This window comes from Lepidochelys kempii, chromosome 28, assembly GCF_965140265.1.
Source record: "Lepidochelys kempii isolate rLepKem1 chromosome 28, rLepKem1.hap2, whole genome shotgun sequence".
In the NCBI taxonomy this organism is placed as follows: Eukaryota; Metazoa; Chordata; order Testudines; family Cheloniidae; genus Lepidochelys; species Lepidochelys kempii.
The window spans coordinates 4,894,831-4,920,171 of NC_133283.1; the positions used below are offsets into that span (position 1 = coordinate 4,894,831).

Genomic DNA, 25,341 nt, shown 5'->3' on the forward strand with positions numbered 1-25,341 from the left:
TTTTTGTACAGCCCTAAGCGACAGAGCTATCCTGGCCAAACTTTGAAGAGCACACCTTATCAGTGTGCCTGTGGATTTTACAGCACTTCAAAATATTCTCAACAGGGAAGCGATAGACACACTCATCGAATCATAGAATATCAGGGTTGGAAGAGACCTCAGGAGGTCATCTAGTCCAACCCCCTGCTCAAAGAAGGACCAACCCCAACAAAATCATCCCAGCCAGGGCTTTGTCAAGCCGGGCCTTAAAAACTTCTATGGATGGAGATTCCACCACCTCCCTAGGTAACGCATTCCAGTGCGTCACCCCCACCCTCCTCGTGAAATAGTGTTTCCTAATATCCAACCTAAACCTCCCCCACTGCAACGTGAGACCATTACTCCTTGTTCTGTCATCTGCCACCCCTGAGACCAGCCGAGCTCCATCCTCTTTGGAAGCCCCCTTCAGGTAGTTGAAAGCAGCTATCAAATCCCCCCTCATTCTTCTCTTCCACAGACTAAATAACCCCAGTTCCCTCAGCCTCTCATACGTCATGTGCCCCAGTCCCCTAATCATTTTCATTGCCCTCCATTGGACTCTCTCCAGTTTGTCCACATCCTTTCTGTAGCGGGGGACCCAAAACTGAATGCAGTACTCCAGGTCTGGCCTCACCAATGCCAAATAGAGGGGAATAATCACTTCCCTCGATCTGCTGGCCATGCTCCTACTAATGCAGCCCAGAATGCCCTTGGCCTTCTTGGCAACAAGGGCACACTGTTGACTCATATCCAGCTTCTCGTCCACTGTAATCCCCAGGTCCTTTTCCGCAGAACTGCTGCCAAGCCATTCGGTCCCTAGTCTGTAGCGGTGCCTGGGATTCTTCCGTCCTAAGTGAACCTCATCTGTCCTTGTTGAACCTCATCAGATTTCTTTTGGCTCAATGCTCCAATTTGTCTAGGTCACTCTGGACCCTATCCCTCCCCTCCAACACATCTACCTCTCCCCCAAGCTTAGTGTCATCCATGAACTTGCTGAGGGTGCAATCCATCCCATCATCCAGATCATTAATGAAGAGGTTGAACAAAACCGGCCCCAGGACAGCCCCTGGGGGACTCCGCTTGATACCAGCTGCCAACTAGACATCGAGCAGTTGATCACTACCTGTTGAGCCCGACGATCTAGCCAGCTTTCTATCCACTTTATAGTCTATTCATCCAGCCCATACTTCTTTAACTTGCTGGCAAGAATAATGTGGGAGACCGTGTCAAAAGCTTTGCTAAAGTCAAGGTGTATCATGTCCATATCCACAGAGCCAGTTATCTCATTATAGAAGGCAATCAGGTTGGTCAGGCATGAGTTGTCCTTGGTGAATCCATGTTGACTGTTCCTGATCACTTTCCTCTCCTCCAAGTGCTTCAAAATGGATTCCTTGAGGACCTGCTCCATGATTTTTCCAGGAACAGAGGTGAGGCTGACCAGTCTGTAGTTCCCCAGAGTCTCCTTCTTCCCTATTTTAAAGATGAGCACTACATTAGCCTTTTTCCAATCATCTGGGTCCTCCCCGCGATCACCACAAGTTTTGAAAGATAATGGCCAATGGCTCTGCAATCACATCCACCAATTCCTTCAGCATCCTCAGATGCATTAGATCTGGACCCATGGGCTTGTGCATGTCCAGCTTTTCTAAATAGTCCTTAACCTGTGCTTTCACCACTCAGAGCTGCTCACCTCCTCCCCATACCATGCTGCCCAGTGCAGCAGTCTGGGAGCTGACCTTGTCTGTGAAGACCCGAGCCAAAAAAGCATTGAGTCCTTCAGCTTTTTCCACCTCGTCTGTCACTAGGTTGCCTCCCCCATTCAGCAAGGGTCCCACACTTTCCCTGACCTTTTTCTTGTTGTGAACATACCTGTAGAAACCCTTCTTGTTACCGCTGAGCATCTCCCTGGAGAAGCCAGCCCCCGTTCCACTGGACACTTACAGATTCACAGCTATTGCAGCTTACTAGTTATACATCCCATCACCGTGCCGCTTAACACACAGCACCTAGATGTGTGTAGAGTGAAAACCAGTAAAAGTTTATTTAAGGGAGTCTAGAGATTGAAGTGATAGCAAGGAGAAGTACTGGGGGAAAAAATAGTTACACATCAGGTAAAATCAGAACACGCTTTCTAGAACCTAGACTTTACAGGACTAGATGCTTTCATACCTTCTACAGCAATGCTCAAGCAACGTCCTTCCAGCATTTTAGAGCCAGGCTTGGCTCTGATCTTCTGCTCATGAGACAAATGATGCTGTCAGCTTGCCTCCACGCTGGAGGATGCAGGGTGTTCTTCTGTACCCCCCAAATGTACCCTGACATTCCATTATCTTCACTCATAATCAGGATCCTGCTGTTTGTTATTTCGTGTAAATTTCCTCTCTTGAAGATTTCACAATCTCTTCATGAGCATTTGGCTCCATATACAAACTGGGACACCTCCCGCTTCTGCCTGTCCGTTCCCGTCTGTCTCTTGGCTTAGGCCTCGTCTTCACGACAGGGTTTTGTCGACACACTACAATACTCCTCCCTCCGATTTCACGCTCCAGCTACACCGACAAAATAAAATCCCCCTTGACGAGAGGCGTAGAGCTTTTTGCGACAAAGTTAGATCCACAGTGCTGGTGTGGACACTGTGCTTGGTTGTGTCGCGGTAAGTGGCCTCCAGATTGTGCCCTGCAGCCAGGTAAACTAGCCTGTCCCCCTTTAAAGACCCGGGAATTTTTGAAATTCCACTTCCTGTTTGCTCAGCAAGGAGGGCTCACATTGCATCTTCCCAGCTGACCATGGCAGAAAACGCTCTCCTGCCTGGAGCAGGACAGAGCTGTTGGATCTGTGGGGAGAGGAAGCTGTGCAATCCCAGCTCCGCTCCAGCCGTAGGAACTTCGATACTTACGGGCAGATTTCTCGTGGCACGTTGGAGAAAGCCCACGAACCAGACGTGCATCAGTGCCGTGGGAAGACCAAGGGTCTGAGACAGGCGTCCCAGAAAGCAAGGGAGGCAAACCATCGCTCGGGTGCTGCGCCGAAGACCTGCCACTTCTACAAAGAGCTGGATGCCGTCTCCACCATGGATACTTCAGCGGGACGGGGGGGAGCCGGAGACAGTGGCCAGCAGACTTAACCCTGAGGCCGAAGAAGTGGAGCTGGAGGATGAGATGGGACAGGCGACAGGGTCGTCCAGTAGCGTGGCGAGTCAGGAGCTCTTCTTGACTCTGGTAGCCTCAAGCCGGTCCCAGCACTCCAGCTCTGGCGCCCATGATGCAGGAGAGGGGAAGCTCTGGTAAATGCTCATTTTGAGTTGAAACTGCTCGGTTACATGAGGTAGAGCTGTCCTTTGTGGGTGAAGGGAATAGGAATGTACAAGACTAGCTGTGTTTGCATCTGCTTCGCCTTCCGCTGTGCAGTTACGCAGTAGGGGCCCTGCGGAAGTTTGTTTTCCCGGGAATCCTCCAGAGAGATCTCTAGGAAACTTTCCTGGAGGTACCCACCAATCTTGTGCCAAAGGTTCCTTGGCAGGGCTCTTTTCTTTCTTCCCCCACTGTAGGAAACTTTGCCACACCCATTGGGGATCACTTCTTCAGGGACCAACCAGCACAAGGACCTGGTCTGAAGCCACACGCATGTAGGAAGATCATAGAATCTCAGGGTGGGAAGGGACCTCAGGAGGTCATCGAGCCCAACCCCCTGCTCAAAGCAGGACCAATCCCCACTTTTTGCCCCAGATCCCTAAATGGCCCCCTCAAGGATTGAACTCACAATCCTGGGTTTAGCAGGCCAATGCTCAAACCACTGAGCTATCTCTCCCCCCTTAGTGTAACACATTTGATGTTTCCATGATTTAAAATGAACTAAACACCGAAATCTATATTTAAACAACATTACATGAAAATGACAAAGCCAGGCAATTCCCAGTCAAGGTCAACAATACATCCGTTAACTAAAGCTGCTGAGTTGTCAACTTTTCCACTTTCCCGAAAGGTTAAGGACACAACCGACAGTTTGTGGTTTAACTTCATTTCCTGGATTATACTACATACCAAACTTTAATTGCCATGGAAATATCCCCTTCACTAGATTCAAGAGGTTCAGTGTTCTTCCTCTCATTTCTGATTTGTATGAGAGTGATCAGTTAAGATCACTGTGTGCCCTGGTCTATTCCTGCCAGTGCAGGATTGTTCGAAAAATATGGTTAAAATACTCTGAACAATTTCACTTTAAGTTACATTAGGGTGCCCACCACTTTCTTCTAGAAACTGTTTACAGCCACACATTTAAGAAATGTTTCCCATCTGTTTAGTCTAAATTGCTTTTAGTTCCATGGCACAGCTAAAGAGATGCACCTTTGCCTACCCTCAGGAGCGAGATATTGGCTTCACTCACCCCGTCTATGAAAAATGGTGGCAGAATTTACTGTAATGTCCCTGGGCAGTTGCAGTGATCCCCTGACCATACCACCTAGACCCTTTGCCCCATCTTGAGCATTTCCCTCCGCCCTGGGCCAAACTCACCATGTTGAGGGCACTCGCCAAGCTGTGTGCTAGCCAAGGGAGAGTGAGAAGGAGGTGAATTTAAATACTATGATTCAGTGTTGTGCGGGCACTCACAATATTGCCTTTGTTTCTTGTTTATTCTGCTTTGGCAGATGCGTCATTAAGGGGAATCCCCTAGACACAAGCAGAGCACCTCGGTCAGATAAGGAGGCGAACCAGGCGGAGGAAGGAGGGCACGTTTAGGGAGGTGCTCCAATCGTCTGACACCGCAGATCATGATCACAGGGCGTGGAGAGAGAAAATTAACTAAAAATTGAAAATACGTAGCCAGGAGAGGAAGAAGGACCAGGAGCATGTCTTAGAGGGCCAGGTGTTATGCTTAAACAAAGCACACAAGATCTTTTATAGGGTAGAAGGCAAAATGCCGCATTAATTGAGAATACAGCAGTTAGTATATGCTTTTCCGTCTCACACACACCCCCCATGCACACAGACCCCCGAGTCGAAGTTTATAGTTACCAGTCCAGAGTCTGGATCAATCTAGTGGCCAGCCAGATTGGTTGCAGAGGGGAGCCGGGCTCAGTCAGTCACGATCTGATGCTTCTGGAGTAGTGGCAAGACGAACCCAAAGTCCCATGGCAAAGCACCCTGTTCTTCTAGTCTTTTTTCTCCGTTGAAGTCTATGGATTTTGCTGTGTCAGTCTGTGACCGGTTACTCCTTAATCAGTGTTATCTTCTGATGTTAATATTCCAAAGCACCTCCGAGAGGGCCATCCTGTCCTTTTGATTTAATCAATTGTCTTGTCTTTAGGGGTGCCAGCCTCCACCTCAGGGTCGTCAACCTGCCTTCCCTCAGTCATGGATGAACATTGATGGTTCTCTGGGGTCAATAAGTCTGTTAAATTTCTTCACTCCTCCTTTGACCATCTGGCTCCAACAATGGCCTTCACACCTTATCTTTTTCTGATGCATGCACTCTTCATTCACACAAACAGTCTTTTACAGAGACATTTGAGAATACAAACAGCAGTATTTTATATCAAGTGAAAAGACATTGTAAATTAAATCTTGCTAAATTTTATAACCAAAACAATTCAAATCGCGGCCCAGGCCTTCAACATTCCTCTAATCTACTTAACATAGACACAATACAGAATCCTGTCTCTTACTAACTAAACCTTGAAACAAAGAACTAAAAGGGCCCAATTTGTAATGCTTATGGGAAACAGACTCCCATAGTCCCGGAGGGTCATTCCTTTCTGCTATTCAAAAGGGGTGACTGGCAGGATGATATCAAATCATACATTAGTTCTCACTAAACTAATTATAAACTCATTATAAACTAAACTCATTATAAAATCCTGCTCCTACACGGGAGCAGATGATAAAACTGATGAAGGACCAGACAGAGATACTGAAGTCCCTAATTCGGCTGCAGTCAGAACAGAAGCGTGCTCGCCTTCCCCTGCAGCCCAGCGGGAGCTCCTGGGGCCCAAGAAGGTAGGGAGGGGTGAGAACAGTGGGTGGAAGGGGAGTTGGTGTCATAATGAGTTAGAGGGCTAGCTGCACCCTGTCCCCTTCCTGGTCTGTTTCAGTGCTCCCCTCCTCCCCGCAGGTGTCAGGCATCCTGCCGTTTCCTCTCCGAGACTGGAATTCTGCAATTATCCTGCTCCTAGACTAGACCGGGGCTACAACGTCCTGGGTATCCATGCGCTTACCCAGCAGGCCAGGCTGAGTGCAGACCCCTTCGGCCGTCTGGGGTCCGTGGTGCGCACTGACAAAATGTCCTCCTCTAAACCAGAGCTGTCTTTATTTTGAAGGGGGGGAAATAAGAGAACAAAGGATTTTAAATATAAAGAGTCTTCATAGCTGCCTGTCTCATCTAAAGCTTATCATCCTCTGATGGTCAGCTAGGCAGGCAGAACTTCCTCACACCCCAGCAGTGTCCTTGTGTCCCTCTGTCTTTCCCCCAAACAATTACCTAAATACCCACCCCCCCTTTTGAGAGGGAATCCCTTTTTATACTGCTCCAGTTCTTTTGATCTTTTGAGTCCCAGACCTTCCCCCGGTTATCTAACCCAGTTCTGCGAGCTGGCTGGAGGCAGAAGGTAAAATCTTCAAATCTAATTGTTTAGGCATTGGCTTTTTATAACCCTTAAATGTTTATGAAGAGGTGGTCATCCAGCTCTTTCTGGACAACTCCCCACATCTTGTGAGGGCCTTCTGTCCCGGGATAGTGGCCGCGTGGTGGCTCATTGCAGTCTTCCATCCTGGGTGGGCCGAACAAGACCTCTGGGAAGGCCTGCACTAGATGTCACAACTGAGTGACATCTTGAGTCCTCCTTCTTCCCTTCCTGCTTGCGTCCCTCACGGATCCCTCCATTAAACTGTCACTTACATCACCGAGGGGGGTGGCTTATTCAAACCCCTGAGTGACATAATTTATACTGACCTCAACTGTAGTGTGTACATAGCCTAAGATATCAACAGAAAGCTAATGAGATAATGTTGGTTTATATTATTGCATGGTGTATGTATGCAGGATACATGCAAAATTGCAGACTTATTAGGAATTATTGCTCTGAAAGAGTGTCTGCCAGGCAGGATTGAAAATTCCCCCACCTTAGACAAAGGCAGGTGGTTCTGCCACCTGGAAGGCACTGTTAAAGGAAAATGAATTAGCCGGTCTCTCACCAATCTAGGTGTTAGATTCGACTGTAGGATCCCACAAACTTCTAAACTCTGAGTCCAATTTATACAAGCGTCCTTTATTAGTCAACAGAAATACAGCTCGTGCTGGGTGCCGCAGGAGAGGGACCCCGCCCTTTGGAAATTGCAAACAATTATACCCTTTACAGTTGGACAGTGGACAGTCCGTTGAAGGGTGCCAGATGCACTCCTGAAGACAATTAGTTCTTCTTCTTGCATTTCTCCCCTATCTCCAGTGATAACGGGCAGCCCCAACTGGTTTTGCAGCTGCTTCTTCAGCATTCCTCTCAGGTCAGCTTGACCTCGGCCTAAGGCTTCAACTACTTTAATCACTTATACTAAGCTAGTAACTTACGCTAAGTTATAAGAGCAAACTTATTCAACATTTATATAAAATAGCATATAAACACTTTTCTATAACATGCACTTTCAGGGTACACTAAGAGACAATGGGGATGCCATTTACGTAAACAATAAATAAACCCATCAAACTAACAAGGGGAAGAAATACCCACTCAGCATCATGGCAGGGGAGGATATCGCAGGAACAAACCAATTTGCATTCTGGCAAACACCAGCAGGGGAAGAAACCAGCATTGAACTTCCTTCATCACTAGACTCCAGGCCTCCTTCCTCACAGCTTGAATGACCTTTACTTTGGAGGGGAACCTTCAGAAAACTCCCTTTCAAAGGTTCACTGAACTATACAAAAGAGAGGCAAAGACTCCCAAATTATCTTTCATTTAAGAAATCAAAGGAACCAAGCACTTTGGGGGGAGATATTGGGGGTGCTCTGCCATCTTGCTGAAAAGTAGTGTGGTCAGATTCTTCCCTTGAACCAAGACTGTTTTGTTAAGTTCTAGTCTCCAGAAAGCATTTTTCATTTTCACTTGCTTGTAACCATTTCTAAAACTATCTTTTCTACCTGAACTCACTTTAAATGTTTCTGCTACTAAGCTTCTTTTAGTTTTAATCTAAACAAATGAGGTGCTGTCTTTGAATTCAAGTGGTGGCTAACGCCAGTTAAAGTGGTGAGCTGGGCCATTTGTCTCTTCTGAGGCGCAAAGAAACCTTATTATTCCTCTGAGTGCTCCAAGAAAAATTAGACATTGCAGAGCACGTGTGTGGCAGTGTACACACACCTCATCCCCCTTTGGGGCGGATTGTCGCCGTGGTGACACCGTGGTTACAGTCTACCAGTCCTGGGTCTTGAGACAGTGCGTCTCAATGGCCAGAGTAAAGTGGCTGCTCTTAGGTTCTGGACGGCTTGGCCTAATGGCTCAAGACAATCAAGCGGTTCTCGAGTGCAGGGCTGTGAGGCCTAATGGCCAGATCCCGGGGCCACCACCGAAGTGGGGGCGGCAGCTGGGATAGGGAGACCTGGGCCCACCCGACTCAACCGGGTCCCAGCCGAGGGCCCTAACAGTGGCGGAGTGGACAACCACTGGGTCAGCAGGGAATCCAGCCGCAACACTCTGACCTTACCCGGGTGGGAGATACCACTCGTTCCACCTCCCTCGGCCACTTCTTCCCAGGCTTCCTGGAGCTTCAGTCCTCTGGGCTCCCCAGCGCAGGTAACTCCCTGGGACTCTGACTCCAGCCGGACAGCTGCAGGCAACAGGGCTCCGGTCTGAGTCTCGAGGTATTTGGCTCCCGCAGGCAAAGGTTGTAATGGCTTCTGGGCTGGGGCCTCAACCAAACATCCTTCCTCCTTGGCGGTCAAGTTTGGGAGTGTCTCTATCTCTTGCCAGGGCATCCAAGGCTGGTGGATGCCAGAATGTGCCTGGGGTATAACAAGCAGGCTGCTGGAGTCAGAGATGCTGGTCCAGGGTCACTTATCACTCAGACACACAGTGCATCCTTCAATGCTGGCAGGACATGTCTGGACAAAGGAGCTCCAGCAACAGGACATTGAAAGTCACCCAGCATTACAGATGACACAACTCCTCTGGCTTGCAACCAAGCATGTGAAAATGGCCTGGGTCGGTAAAGACACTTCTCGGGAGATGGAGAGTCTTGTTCCCCCAGCCCCATCTGCAGTAGCCTCAATCTCTCTTCTCTGCAGGCTCCTTGGATCTTGGGGTCCATCATTCCTGAAGTCACCTGGCCTGATCCTTATTTGTCACATTCTGCTTTTCCAGATGAATTAGTGTCTTTTGCTCCTGATTTATAGCTTCTGATTTCCCAGTGTTCTCCACAGCCAGGGATTTTCATACTCCCTCCCATTGCAGTGGACTCACTAGATTCACCAATCCCGCAGTATGTGCCTTCCTGACCTCGAATAGTGCTGAGATCCTGCATTCAGTGATCTCCCTGCCCTTCCTGTTCCTTACTGCACAGAACCCCACCAGCCCATGCTGGCCATTCCCAGCTTCCCCAGGACTCTCGCATCGTCTCTGGACCTCTCTGTCAGCAAGAAGCAGTGCCAGGGAGACTTGCTCTCAGTCTGGAGTCTTCAATTTCTGGGGCATGGATTTACTTCCTCTGTTTTGTAGGAGCCTCTTTCATAATGTGTATCTGTGACATTACCCAGGGTACAATTTGGACTGTTGAATAGCTGTGTCCCCTCAATTCTCCAACCTTGGGTGCCTTTTCCACTGTTTTACTGTGAGAACAGCCTCTCTTGGCCAGTAAACACCCCGTCTCCAGCATGTAACTCTCTCCCAGCTACACAGTACTGAGTGCTGCTAGTCAGCCACTCATGAATTACACCTCAGGAGAACACCAGCAAATTGTCAAGTGCCAGACTTTCCCCCAGAAATGTGCATCTTGCACTGTCCAGCACACTACAATCTCATCTAAAATCTTTAATTTAATCAGTGCAAATTGACATGTTACCAGCCTTGTTATCCCAAATAGTTTCCCACACACTTTAATCCAAATGAACTGGTTAGATAAAACAATAAAACACATTTATTAACTACCGAAAGAAAAGATTTTAAGTGACAACGGGTAATGAGGCATAAAATTCTAAATTGATTACAAAAGGAATAAAAGATACAATGCAAATCAACTTCTAACTTAACAAGCGAAAACAGATTCAAAGCAAATGTCTTTCTCTCACCATATCTTGTGACAGGCTGGGTTTCCTATCAGTCAGGACTCCCTATGTCCACAAGATCAGTTCTTCAGGAGTTGTTGATTTTGTGAGCAGAGAGAGTCTCAAGTTTGTTCACCACTTTGTACTGGAAACATCTTCAATTTTTAGCTGTCATGATGACTGGCTGTCTGTTCTGGATGTGAACTTCAAGCAGCCCCTGTAATGGAAAGTAAATTTCTTGTTCACACCTTCCCCCTGCTGGAGAATGGCCATTTAACCAAGTGATAGCCTTGCTCTCTGAGGAACAGGTCTGTGGGTATTCCCCAGAACTGTAACATATTTTCATGAATATCATACATTAAAATCTCATAAATTTACGTACATAGTGTTGTTACACATATTATAACACAACAATAATGTTCAGTGGATTATGAATTTTAAATGAAACCTCAAAAAGGCATACTTTGTACTAAATATAATTTTGTAAAATAGTGAATATATGTTTACAGACTCACACAGTGTCTATCTGTGTGAGTTCTCAGCAGATATGTGGGTAGTTCAGTCCCTCATCATCAGTGTTCTTCACCTTTGAGGACCTGAGGAGCTGGCCCTGGGATTTTATTGGTTTACGAAGAAGTGGAGTTCATAGATTCATAGATCAGAAGGGACCATTATGATCACCTAGTCCAACCTCCTGCACAACACAGGCCGCAGAATCTCACCTGCCCACTCCTGCGAAAAACCTCTCACCTGTGTCTGAGCTATTGAAGTCTTCAAATCATGGTTTAAAGACTTCAAGGAGCAGAGAATCCTCCAGCAAGTGACCCTTGCCCTATGCTACAGAGGAAGGCAAAAAACCTCCAGGGCCTCTTCCAGTCTGCCCTGGAGGAAAATTCCTTCCCGACCCCAAATATGGCTATCAGCTAAACCCTGAGCATGTGGGCAAGATTCACCAGCCAGATACTGCAGAAAATTCTTTCCTGGGTAACTCAGATCCCACCCCAACTAACATCCCATCACAGGCCATTAGGCCTATTTACCATGAATATTTAAAGATCAATTAATTACCAAAATCATGTTATCCCATCATACCATCTCCTCCATAAACTTATCGAGTTTAATCTTAAAGCCAGATAGGTCTTTTGCCCCCACTGCTTCCCTTGGAAGGCTATTCCAAAACTTCACTCCTCTGATGGTTAGAAACCTTTGTCTAATTTCAAGTCTAAATTTCCCAATGACCAGTTTATATCCATTTGTTCTCGTGTCCACATTGGTACTGAGCTGAAATAATTCCTCTCCCTCTCCGGTATTTATCCCTCTAATACATTTATAGAGAGCAATCATATCCCCTCAACCTTCTTTTAGTTAATAGACAATTTTTTATGACAAAGTCTTATGAATTTCCCCAATCTCATTTGTTTTCTTTCATCTGAGCAGGGTTTCCAGTCTCCAGACTTGATGTGATCTCCCAGCTGGAACAGAGGGAAGAACCATGGCTCCCAGACCTCCAGTGTTCAGAGGAAAGAGAGATCCTGAGAGGTCCCTGCACAGGCAAAGGCCCATTAAACCAACTCAGAATCTGTAAGTGGCTGAAATAAACATCTGGGATACCCTACAAGGACCTTGGGAGCTTCATAGTTCAGGATTGTGCCCAGCAGATGTGGCATCCTCAGTGCAGAGATAGCTCATGGCTTCCTACAGATTTTAGCTGATCCCTGGCATTAGCTTCCTCCCTTCCCACTGAGAATTTGGATGGGATGTGAGTGCTGAATTAATCATCTCCTCTCTCCCATTTGGGGGAAGAGTTTGGGGGAGTTCAATTCCTGATTTTTATTCCACCTCTCTCCAGCACTTGTTTTGGTTTGGTCTTCCCTTTTCCATGCCTGTTTGAGGTTTCTGTCTCTATCACGGCAGGCGACGTGATGCTACGTGAGACTAAGCAGCAGAATTCTCAGCAGGAAGATGCGGAGCAAGTGGAATCACATGGAGCATTATCGCAAAAATCGAAAGGGAATGTGTCCAGGAGTCACGAGCAGGGAACAGCCTGTGAGATTCAGCACAGACCGGAGAGACAGCAGGGAAACCAGCCAGGGGAGAAATTGGATAAATTCATTTACTGTCGGGGAACTCAGAAGCACCTCAAGGAAACCACAGCCCAGCAGGAAATCCTCAGGGGAAAGAGGAAAAATACGTGCACCGAGTGCGGGAAAACCTTTAGTTGCTGCTCAGCCCTTGTTAAACATCAGAGAATTCATACAGGTGAGAAACCCTATGAATGCAGTGAGTGCGGGAAAACCTTCACTCAGAACTCAAACCTCATTAGACATCAGCGGATCCACACAGGTGAGAAACCCTACAAATGCAGTGAGTGCGGGAAAAGATTCACTCACAACTCAAACCTTCTTGTACATCAGAGACTCCACACTGGTGAGAAACCCTATGAATGCGGTGAGTGTGGGAAAAGATTTACCCACAGCTCAGAACTTACCACGCATCAGAGAGTCCACACAGGGGAGAAGCCCTATGAATGCTGTGAGTGCGGGAAAGCCTTCAGTGTCTGCTCAGCCCTTATTACCCATCAAAGAATCCACACAGGGGAGAAGCCCTATGAATGCTGTGAGTGCGGGAAAGCCTTCAGTGTCTGCTCAGCCCTTATTACCCATCATAGAATCCACACAGGGGAGAGACCCTATGAATGCTGTGAGTGTGGGACAAACTTCAGTGACAGCTCCGCCTTTCTTCAACACCAGAGAATCCACACGGGAGAGAGGCCCTACGTATGCGGCGAATGCGGGAAAAGCTTCACTCGGAGCTCAGACCTTACTACACATCAGAGAATCCACACGGGCGAGAGACCCTATGAATGCGGCGAGTGCGGGAAAACCTTCACTCAGAACTCAAACCTCATTGCACATCAGAGAATCCACGCAGATGAGAAACCCTACGCATGCGGCGAGTGCGGGAAAAGCTTCACTCGGAGCTCAAATCTTATTGCGCATCAGAGAATCCACACAAAGGAAAAGCCCTACGAATGCTGTGAGTGCAGGAAACGCTTCACTGACAACTCAGCTCTTATTACGCATCAGAGAATCCACACAGGGGAGAAACCCTACGCATGCGGCGAGTGCGGGAAAAGCTTCACTCAGAGCTCAAACCTCATTGCACATCAGCGAATCCACACAGGGGAGAGGCCCTACGAATGCAGTGAGTGCGGGAAAAGCTTCACGCAGAGCTCTCAACTTTCTACACATCAGAGAATCCACACGGCAGAGACACCATACGAACGCTGTGAGTGTGGGAAAAGTTTGACCGATCACTCAGCCCTTCTTAAACATCAGAAAATTTGCAAGGGAGCTAAACACCATAAAAACTTCTAGAGATATCAACCCTCTTGTTTTTAATGGTTAAGTATCCAATTCTGTCACAGGGGTCATGGATTCTGTGGCTTGAATGGACCTCCGTTTCAGCAGCTGTCAGCTCCTGGGGCCAGAGTAGGAACCACCATCATCCTGGTGCCAGTGGTAAGTCCCCAGGGCCAGAGTAGTGGCCGAGATAAGTCAGCCACCAGAGCAAGAGCTGCCGCTAACAGTCATCCCCCTCCCCACGGGGCTCCAATTGCTATTCCCCACCGCCAGGGTATTTTTAGTGAAAGGCAAGGACGGGTCACAGGCTTCCATGAATTTTTGTTTATTGCCCATGTCCTGTCTGTGACTTCCTAAAAATACCCGTGACAAAAATTTAACCGTTTTGCTAATTCCCACCGTAGTAACCGTTAAGGCTGCTTGCATTATTTGTAGCACCGTTATCCCTCAGTTTGTCCAGGGGAGTGGCCCGTTTTTGCTTTTTGCCATTTGTCCTGTCACGGTGTGGACCTGATGGACCTTTCTATCCACTCCATTGTCCCATGAGTAATGGGAGTGTGTCCCTTCTTCCAGGAAACAAGGAGCATCACATTTGTACTGTTCCTCCTATTGCAGAGTAATTGTTAGGGTCATGAATGATACAGATTGTTTCATTCTCAGTTGTTCTCACGTTGCTCTGGGTTGTGCTGAAGAGCAGTTATTGTGTGGACCTTTCTTCCTCATTATATTTAAATGTATTTTAAATGAAGAGGAGCAGTGGCAAGGGAAAAAAATGTCATTTCAGCCTTGGTGACACTGGAAGGCAATGGGGTGACTCAGAGAGATTCCCTCCTTCCCCATCGTCCCAGAACGGTTACCTCCTTTTTGAGCCACGCAGAATTTATCTTCTTCACATTCTATCCCTCCACCTCTCAAAGTGTCGTGTGGTGCAGTGTTCTCAGCTGTCTGTGCTTGGAGAGGATGCTTTGACTTCTTTAATCCTATATCAGAGTCACTATGGCTGGAGATGAAAGTGTCCAAGACCTGGAAGGGGACTTCAAATGGATTGTAAACACTGCGATCACTTGGAACTGAAAATCCATTTCCATCTATTGGCAAAGCCACTTGGGGGAAGATTGGCTGTTTTTTCCTCCAGGATGAGGACGCTAAAAATGTTGTAAATAACATAACTCAGTATTGAGACTGTGCTGAGTGAAGCAGGTTTGAATGGATCAGAGGACAATGTGATGGGAGAATCTCTTCTCCTGGTTCTGAATCATCAGTTATCACCTGCTCTGGACTTTCACTTGACAATATTGTCTCCGATGATCTGAGGAGAGAGCTCCACCGTAAGTGTCGTGGAGCTATGCCAAATGCCCGTGTATTTGGTTCCCAAAGGATTTGTAACTCGGGCCCTACAGCAAAGGTCTCCTAGATGATCCTATTATATGGGAAATGCTGCCCTTTATCAGACAGATGTGGCGGAAACAGAAGCGGGGCTGTGAATGAACTGACTGTTTGTAGGTGCCGCAAATGTGCATGAAATGGAAGCAGTGTTGGAAATGAAATAGCTGTAGAAAAATAGCCTGGCCACCTCAGTGCCGTTTTGCCGTATGCCCGTAAAAATTAAAAATAATAGTAAAAAAACCCCTCAGGGCCAAGCCTGGATTTGAGCTAATTTCTTGGCAACCGCATGGAAAAGGTCTTGGAGAAAAATCCCAACACACCTGAGTTATTACAAGTGGGATCTTCCCAAAGGCAATTCCTACTTGTTCCTCCAAGAGATGGGTGAAAGTGGGCTGGAGGGAGTCCTACTAATCTGTGGGGAAATCTGATAGCCCCACTGTCAGTTCTCCGTTGTTTCCATCCTAACACACACACACTTATTATCAATATTTAAGAGTGACCTACAGCCCACGCTCTCACCCCCCCACGCTGTTGGGTACAGACCCTGTGTCTCGGACAGACTAGGTCTTGTTTCTGCATCTTCCCACCTGCAAAGAAGAGAGGGTGAGGGGGAAGGAACAAGAAGGGAAAAGGAGACCAACGAGGCTAGGCAGGAGGAGGAGAGATTTTCCTTCTTGCAGTTGAAATCCCCCCAAATCTCGTTCCTGGAAATCGCCACGGGGCGGGGGAGCCTGAAGCCGCCACTGCTCCATTAACAGGCTCTGTTAACAGGCTCAAATGCTCTGTCACAGAGACTCGTGGCTCCTATTTCCTTCTTTCTCCGCCATGCTCGGAGGTGCCCACGGTCCAGTGGGAGCTTCCCCCGCAGCTGGTGCCTTGTGGGAACCAAAGGCAGGGCCGGCCTTTGGGGTGGGCTGTAGGGGCCCCCCACCCAGGGCGGCCCACCCAAGGGGGCACGGTGCGCAGGGTTTGGATTCCCAGCTGAGCTGCCGAGAGCCAGCTGACGGGGGGCACAAGCCAGCTGTGTGCATTGCTGGTGTCTGAACAAGCCTGGTTCAGGTTCCTGACCCTGAGTGCTTTCTTAAAGAGACAGCGCACTCACTCGGACGGACACACACACTCCTTCACACAGTCTCCCCAACACACACACCAGTGCAAGTTTGCCCAGGGCGCCATTATCCCTAAGGCGGGCCCTGACTAAAGGGCGAATTTAGAGGTAGATGATTAGGCTCTGAGCTGGACCATCTGATCTCCATCCACATCCTGTATGGGTCTAGCCCGTGCTGCGTCAGGAAAGATGACTTCATATCCCTGTGAGACATTTCATTCAACTAGGACACAAATAAAACCAAGAACACACGTCAGGAAGGCTGAACTGCTAAAACCCCACTAAATTAACTACGGGTTGAACACACACCCATGAAGTTACGGCCAACTCAGTAAATTAATGTGTGCGTAATGATACTGAATTGGATTCAAGTCATCAATTTAGTCAAATCTTCCCATTCATATGGCAGATACTAAAACCTTATCAATCCTACAACAGGAATCCAAAGCGTCGTCTAGCCATTTCATCATAATCCCCAACCCCAAAACTTCATCTAGGCAGAGCAATCCACACGGAGCTGGTTGAATAGTTCAACGCTGACACCAAATGATCGTCCATATTTAAGCTACAGCCTCAAAGAGAAGTCAACCTTCCTCCTTAGCTTTCACCCTTGTGTGGCTAAATCCTGCGGCATCCCCCTACAACACAGATAAACCCTTCACTGAGGCTTTAATGCGGCCAGGTCTACACTAGAAAATGAATTTGGCTTAACTATCATAGAATCTCAGGGTTGGAAGGGACCTCAGGAGGTCATCTAGTCCAACCCCCTGCTCAAAGCAGGACCAACCCCAACTAAATCACTCAGGGATGTGAGAAATCCACCCCCTAGTAGCACAGTTAAACTGATCTAATCCCCAGTGGAGACGCACTAGGCCAAAGGAAGCAGTCTCCCGTTGACCAAGCTACCACCTCTAGGGGATTACGTACAGGGAAGGGAGGGGTTCTGCAGTTGCGCCTTTGTAGCATTTCAAGTGTAGACAAGCCCTGAGAAAAGAATAACAGCCCTTGGTTAGCAATTTATCACCGACAGCCTGGATTCTTTACGTGCTTTCACAGAGGGAAGAGCACATGTTCCATGATTTCATAGGGCAGAGTTTTAGGGCTATTTGGATTGGGGGAACTATGCTAGTGGGTCCTTTTCCTACGTGGATTTGACAGGTGGATCAACATAGATGCACGTTGTGACCCTTCTCAGGGTGCTCAGGGCTGTGAGTCTCCTGGTTGCCATTTGCCACTAGCAAGAGGGATTTGGCAGCTGGATGTTAGCGACCAAACTCACCCAGCCTGTCACCCACTCAGTTATCCTCTGGGCTACGCCTGCCCTGCCCGTTGACAATAGATCCACCCTAGCCCCTGAGTTCCTTCAATGTGCCCCCTCTGGTGTCCAACCCCTCCTCACCGGATATTCAGAGAAAACCCAGATCCTCTGTTCCCGAAGCAACGGTGTATCCCAGATTACCAGTTTAACTGTAGGCCACTGCTTCGGCATGACACACAGCGCTTGAGTGCAGTTATCAAACAAAAGGAAATGTATTTGAGAAGGGATAGAGATTTAAACAAAAACAAATGTGATTGATGGAAACAAGTGGTTAGAGACAACTCCCCCCCCACACACACACACACAAAATGTGATCTACACTTATGAATACTTACCTTTCCCAGCTAATAAAGTAGATTTTCACCTCACACTTCATTCCAGCCATTGCTAGTCCCTAGAAGCCAGGGCCTTGTCTTTCATGGGGCACCAGGGCTCGTCAGGGATCTCCTTGGTGAATGCTCCCAGGCTGGTTTTCTCCACCCTGTTATAGACTGAATCCGTCTTTTGTCTTTATTCACAGAAAGGACCATCTCCTCGTTGTCATAGTGTCCTTTTCACTTCCACAGAGTTTTGATGTCTCTAGTTTTTCTTTGATAGTTTTCCGTTGGCTTTTCTAGGTTTGTGCAAAGGTTGACAGTTGAGTAATATATCGTATAATTGGCTAGCAAGGGAGGGGTGACAATTCCCTCCCACTTGAATGGGTCGTCATCACCGAGACCTATGGTTGGGGTGACCCACCTTCATTTCAAGGCCATATGGGCATAATTTTCCATACTGTTACGTTATTCCTTAAATATGACTCGTACAACACCTCTCACAGTGATTAGGAGTATCCATAATTTACAAGCTCTCAGTAGAGATCTCACTGCTACGCTTCCTGGATAAATACTGGGAAAGCAGTGTATGAGGTGTGGCGAGATTGTCAGGTCCGAGACAGGAGTTGCTTGTGAAGAAGAGCGACCCCTTTGCCAGTTGGCACTGGTGAGCTTCTGTCACACGAGCACAGGGCTGTCCCAGCATGCTATAATAGAAAGGCCAGGGCATCTCTGAGTTATTAAAAACAAAAAACAGAGAAAGGAACAATAAGCTACTAAAATGACAATGGTTGGAACTCTCCGTTTCTCTCGGTCTTAATATGGATGGGTACGAAGAGCTGTAGCTACATCTGAGGAAGCAGGCGATCGGACAGCTGGCCCAGCCCTCCATGCTAGTAGCTTTCTCACATACAGGGAGATGGGGCAAGATCGGAGTTGATGTCATGACTCGCTTCCCATAGGGGATCATTCTGACTCAGGCTCTGTCTACCCTTCAAACACGGGAAGTAGTCTTCTGACAACCTAACCCTGTCTACCCTGGAGCTCAGGTCAGTTTAACTACTTCTCCCAGGGGAGTGGCTTTTTCACACCCCTGAGAATTGTGGCTATGTCCACGTCGCTTTTCAGTGTAGACCAGCCGTTAGATGGCTTTTTGACATGAGAGGCAATGGACTTCAGCCTTTTCCTTGATATTGATGGTTGACGATTGTAGCTTTCCTACCTGCTGGACACATCCTGTGACAGATGTCATGCCTTTCCTTTGCAAATTAGAGAAGTGCGGAAGTCAGTGACCCTTACAGTCCAATGGGGTAAAAACTTGTCTGATTGAGTAGTTTTCCTTTTATTAGAAATTGACTTGGAAGCAAAGCAAAATAAGTTCTATTTAAAATACAAAAAATTAAAATCTATACTGGGCCAATATTCTCTTATACTCTCTTTCTCACACACATGCTCCCACCCCAACCTTTGGAGTGAGGTTTTCTACCAGAACTCCTTCCGCTACAGGGGGTAAATTAAATCAAATGAACTTTTCAAGATTAGCCATCATTTCCTGTACGACTAACAAAACCAAAAACAAGACAACTTTCAGTTTTCCAGTAGAATTCAAATGATCACATAATTGGTCTCTTACTCGTTAACCAATAACTTCACCTATCGTTTCATTTTCATTGGTAACACTAACATATTCAAAGATCACAAATGCTTGTCTTGTATATTCGTTTTCTCCTAATCCCCACTGCCAACAACTGAACCCTTGGCTCAAGTTGTGGGTTTGTCCCAACGTAGGTCCCAACCACTTCCGTGAGTTCCTATATCTCTGGATCTTCTGCCCCATGTGTTGGTGGAAGGGGTCTGCTATGTGGGAACGTTTGCATCATGAAGAAAAACAGCTCTCTCTTCTTTTCACACTTCTTAATCTTTCAAAGTCAGAGGAGGTAGAGGAGAAGTGACGTAAATGCATAAAACACAAGGGAAAACCAAAGCCGGGTTTACACTAAAGACATTGACTAGGATATGCGGATGATACTAAACTGGGAGGAGTGGTAGATACGCTGGAGGGGAGGGATAGGATACAGAAGGACCTAGACAAATTGGAGGATTGGGCCAAAGGAAATCTGATGAGGTTCAATAAGGATAAGTGCAGGGTCCTGCACTTAGGACGGAAGAACCCAATGCACAGCTACAGGCTGGGGACCGAATGGCTCGGCAGCAGTTCTGCGGAAAAGGACCTAGGGGTGACAGTGGACGAGAAGCTGGATATGAGTCAGCAGTGTGCCCTTGTTGCCAAGAAGGCCAATGGCATTTTGGGATGTATAAGTAGGGGCATAGCGAGCAGATCGAGGGACGTGATCGTTCCCCTCTATTCGACATTGGTGAGGCCTCATCTGGAGTACTGTGTCCAGTTTTGGGCCCCACACGACAAGAAGGATGTGGATAAATTGGAGAGAGTCCAGCGAAGGGCAACAAAAATGATGAGGGGACTGGAACACATGAGTTATGAGGAGAGGCTGAGGGAGCTGGGATTGTTTAGTCTGCAGAAGAGAAGAATGAGGGGGGATTTGATAGCTGCTTTCAACTACCTGAAAGGGGGTTCCAAAGAGGATGGCTCTAGACTGTTCTCAATGGTAGCAGATGACAGAACGAGGAGTAATGGTCTCAAGTTGCAGTGGGGGAGGTTTAGATTGGATATTAGGAAAAACTTTTTCACTAAGAGGGTGGTGAAACACTGGAATGCGTTCCCTAGGGAGGTGGTGGAATCTCCTTCCTTAGAGGTTTTTAAGGTCAGGCTTGACAAAGCCCTGGCTGGGATGATTTAATTGGGGATTGGTCCTGCTTCGAGCAGGGGGTTGGACTAGATGACCTTCTGGGGTCCCTTCCAACCCTGATATTCTATGATTCTATATCTACATTGATCGGGGGTGTGAAACATCCACACGTCTGAGCGGACACAAAACCATAGAATCTGGACTCAACCTTGGTGCATCCTGCAGTCTGAAACTGGAGCCTGACACATGCATTCCCTTACCGAGTTGCCATCATTTCAACAGCAGGAAAGCCCTTGTTACCCAATCAGGCAGCCAGTTTGGGATCCATGGGGAAGAAGTGTCCCCTGAAAGACTCCTTCTCTTTCTCATTTCCTGAAGAAACTTTGGATCCAAAGAGTGAAGGATGATGGTTCTCAGTTTAACCATGGCATCCTTTGGAAGTGTAATCCATGACACTGGAGAAGGAAGTGGAGTTGAACAAACCATCGTTCATTGGTCACCATAGCTTCCTTTGCTGGGGTGAAAACCAAGAACTGGGTTTGTACTCTTTTTACCCCTGTTCTTTCCAAATCCTTGGCCTTGGTTAGGGTAAATTTACCGAGTGGAGAGTTCAAATCACGGCTGTTTCTTTGTTAGCATGTCCAGTCAATTGGAGAGTTCTCTTTGAACTTTCTCCATGTCATCATGGAAGGGTGGGGGGAAAAGCAAAACTAGAGAAAGAAATAATGACATTCGCAAATAGTCATTTGTCTCCAAGTCTCCAATAAATCTGAGCTACCTCCTGTCAAACTAAACGAATACCCAACTGGCTGACCAAACAGCCGTCGGGAAATATATAGAAACCCACATCACTACTCCTGGGGGAATTCCACGTCACCGCGCGTGCTCACAAGTCGTGGCCCCTGCAGAAAAATGACGTCTGACGGGGAAGCAAAGGGAAGGAATCCTGGCTTTTAGCCCCAGCTCTCGCTCAGGGGAGGGCACCTGGCTTGGCGTTGTCTTTCTAATCTCCCCTAGTCCCTTTCATAAAGCTGGCGTCTGCTTCCCACGGGAGGGGGAGGTGACACACGTTGCCCCCGGGGGCCTTTCCAGCTCTGCCTGCCCTCTGCGCAAACGCCCATGCCCCCTGGGCGGTGAAGGGGGGGATAATGGAGCCGCTCTGTGCCCATTGCCAGGACACAAGAGGAGCAGGAAGTGGCATGGTGCCCGTAGGAAGTGGCATGGTGCTGGGCAGGAACGGGTCAGTCTGTGTGAGCCCAGAGCCCCTGCCCACGGGCTGTCTGCGTGTCACAGTGACCGGGGAGCCTTTCCCGCACCTGGGGGAATGGGGAGGAAATGCGGGCTGCAGAGATGGAAAGTTTGGCCCAGAGCAATCGGACGAGGTTTTGGGGAGAACAGTCCCCCCCCATGAGCGATGTACAGCTCACCCCTGCCCTGATCCGTCCCCCCTTGCTGGGGTAAATAACCTTCCCATCCCCCAGCGCAAGAGATCCCGCGCTCTGGGAAATAACTCTCCCACCCGCCGGGAGGGGCATTTATGGGTCTCCCCCGGTTCCCACCCGCCCTCTCCCTGTGGCTGCAGAGCCGGACGGCAGCCGAGAGGCAGGAGATGGTCTGGGAGTGGCGGGAGCTGCGAGGGTTTCTGGCGGAGCAGGAGTTGCGGCTACTGTCCCGGCCGGAAGAGCTAGAGAGAGCCTTGGTCCAGAGAAGGGATGCGGGCGTCTGCCGACTGTCCTGGCCATGACCATACGCAGCGTTCCTGTAGGAGCGTCTCAGCCCCAGACCCCAAAGCACTTTACAAAGCGGGGACAGGGGCATTCTCCCTATGGGACAAAGGGGGAAACTGAGGCACAGGGCGGGGCAGAGCCCTGAGTAAGGTCACACAGTAAATGCCCTGCCAATGTCTTGCTACATTTGGGCTGGAGGGTGACGTCCCCTCCCTGCCATGCCGAGGCCCCGAGCCTGGCCTAAGGCCCCTCGCCACCCCAGGTGAACGGGTTTAATGGGGTCAGGGGGCTTGCGGGGCTCTCAGCCCTAGTGGGAATTTCACTCTCAAGGCAGAGAAATATTTTCTTCCTGTAAAGTGCCTGGCAGGAACTTCCCCCGATGGCGACATCCCAGCAGGGATTCCTGGGGGGGCGGCAGCTGCTCTCTGAACGTGAACCCCAGTGTCTGAAATGCCCCAAACGCCAGAGACGCCAATGGTGTCTCCCCAGCCTGGGACACTCCTCCCCCCCCCCTCCCGACTGTCTCTTCTCTCGCTCCCTCTCCAGGGTGCTGGGAGCTCAGCTTTCCATTTTTATTTTGAAATTAAGTTTCTAGCCCTCCTGGTTAAAAAGAACCCCCCCCCCCAAAAAAAAATGGACACGGAGACGATGTTGCCTTCCTGAGTCTGCAGACAGCCTGAAACAGCTGCTCAGAGAGGTGTGAACTCCCCTGTCTCCTGTAACAGACAGTTGAATCGCTCATTTATATTCATCCTTTGTCATTTGGCCTAGTTTCCACTTTGCGTGGGACTCTTTTTTGGAGTTTCAGATCATTGAAGATCTCCTGGTGAAGCCAGGGTGTCTCTTGCGTTACTTACGCAGTGGGACAGTTTGTTCTTGTGCCCATAACAGTGTCTTTCTGAAGAGCTGCCAACTCTCTTGAACTGTTTTCCCTTAGACTTGCCTCCCTTGGGATCCTACCAATCAATTCCCTGAGTTTGCGAACGTCTGCCTTCTTGAAATCCACTGTCTTTATTGTCCTGTTCTCCTTCCTACCATTCCTTAGACTCGTGAACTCGACAATGTCATGATCACGTCCACCCACGCTGCCTTCCATTTTCAAATTCTCCACCAGTTCCTCCCTATTCGTCAAAATCCGAGCTAGACCAGCCTCTCCCCGGTAGCTGTCTCCACCTTCTGAACTAAAAAATTGGTTCCAATGTGTCCCAAGAACTTATTGGATAATCTGGGCCCCGCTGTGTTGTTTTCCCAACGGATGTCTGGGGAGTTGAAGTCCCACCACGCCTCCGTGATTTCCCACTGGACGCAGGATTCCAGTACTGATCTCACCAGCGTCGTATACAGAGGAAAAACCACTGCCCTGCTTCTCTTCTCCGCTTTAGACCGCCAAGGAGCCCCTCGAATGCTGACTGGAGTCGGTGGAGCATGTCTCCAGTGACAGTCGGTTTGGCACAGCATCCCAGCGGCATATTGGGATGCATAAGTAGGGGCATTGCCAGCAGATCGAGGAGCGTGATCGTCCCCCTCTATTTGACATTGGGGAGGCCTCATCTGGAGTACTGTGTCCAGTTTTGGGCCCCACACGACAAGAAGGATGTGGAAAAATTGGAAAGTGTCCAGCGGAGAGCAACAAAAATGATGAGGGGACTGGAACACATGACTTACGAGGAGAGGCTGAGGGAACTGGGATTGTTTAGTCTGCAGAAGAGAAGAATGAGGGGGGGGTTGATAGCTGCTTTCAACTACTTGAGAGGGGGTTCCAAAGAGGATGGAGCTCGGCTGGTCTCAGTGGTGGCAGATGACAGAACGAGGAGTGATGGTCTCAAGTTGCAGTGGGGGAGGTTTAGGTTGGATATTAGGAAAAACTTTTTCCCTAGGAGGGTGGTGAAACACTGGAATGCGTTCCCTAGGGAGGTGGTGGAATCTCCTTCCTTAGATATTTTTAAGGCCAGGCTTGACAAAGCCCTGGCTGGGATGATTTGGTCGGGGATCGGTCCTGCTTTGAGCAGGGGGTTGGACTAGATACCTCCTGGGGTCCCTTCCAACCCTGATCTTCTATGATCCTACTAGCCAGACTAACACTACTTAGGGACGGCTCAGCGATGGGGGGCCCGCTGAGGGGCTGGAGAAGGTGTCTAACCCTCAGAGGAGGGAGCTTTCAGAGCAGCCTCCCACTCGGGGTAGAGGACAACCACCTAACGCGTTCCAAGAGGGAGTTTGATCAGTTTGAGACTGGAATGAGCTGGCAGGGAACTGGTCCCTGATGGCCCAGGAGACCCCTCCCATCCCAGGCCCCTAGGCGGCACATGGCCTCAAGGTCCAGCAGCTCGTGCCTGGAGGTCCCCCGCTACGTCAGCCAGGAGGGCGTCCCTCTCTCTAGGGCATCAGAGGGTGGGCTTCATTGCGAGGTTCTCCTGGGACAAACAGCCGCCAGGCCAGGCAGGAATCCGCCCCAGCGCTCTGGCTACTCCGCATTGCTCTCCCGTCAGCCCCGGAGGCGTGCCGGGCTGTTACAATCTTCAGCTGGCCCGCGGTCCCCGGCCCGGGTGACATGTAGTGGAGGCTGGGGAAGGCTAAGCCTCCCCAAGCCGCGTGTCGCCGGGCTGGGGTGGGGGCCCAGCAGCGGATTTGGGGGCCCAGAAAAAATGTCCCCCCCGCCACGGCCCTGGAGGAGCTCCCCCAGAGCTTCTCTGGTCTCTGAGTCACAGTGGGGGCAGAACAGGGACGGCGCCGGGGGAGGAATGGGGGCAGGGCTGTGGGGTGGGGCAGAAAGGGTGGAAGGGGGAGGGGCTCCCCTTTCCCCATGACGCTGACTGAGCTCTCAGCCCCCCAGGGCCGCAGGGGGCTGAGAGTAACGAGTGGGGGCAGGGCCTCGGCCAGAAGGGGCAGGGCAGGGGGGGGGCTAGTCTCCCCCAGGAAAAGTGTCACCTGCCGCCCATGGTCCCTGGCAAACACAACCAGAACGGCACCGACTCCCCACCCACCCTGCAGCACGGATTGTCCCCCAGGAAGCCCCCCCCGTCCCTGGGGCAAAAGGGCACAGATTTGGTGGTCCACACGCCCCCAGAAACCAACACCCCCAGATCCCCATTAAAACA

At 49.1% G+C, this 25,341-nt stretch overlaps 1 protein-coding gene across 2 annotated transcripts in view; it reads left to right on the forward strand.

Moving 5' to 3' along the window:
* Positions 1–15,246, forward strand: part of LOC140904223 (uncharacterized) — a 94,284-nt gene extending 79,038 nt beyond the window's left edge. For both annotated transcript variants that reach the window (XM_073326653.1, XM_073326652.1), the window contains exons 3-4: positions 11,698–11,841; positions 12,175–15,246. In XM_073326653.1, coding sequence (XP_073182754.1) covers positions 11,698–11,841; positions 12,175–13,637 — 1,607 coding nt within the window. In that variant the 3' untranslated portion in view covers positions 13,638–15,246. The remainder of the gene's footprint in view (positions 1–11,697; positions 11,842–12,174) is intronic.
* The last annotated feature ends 10,095 nt before the right edge of the window (positions 15,247–25,341 follow it).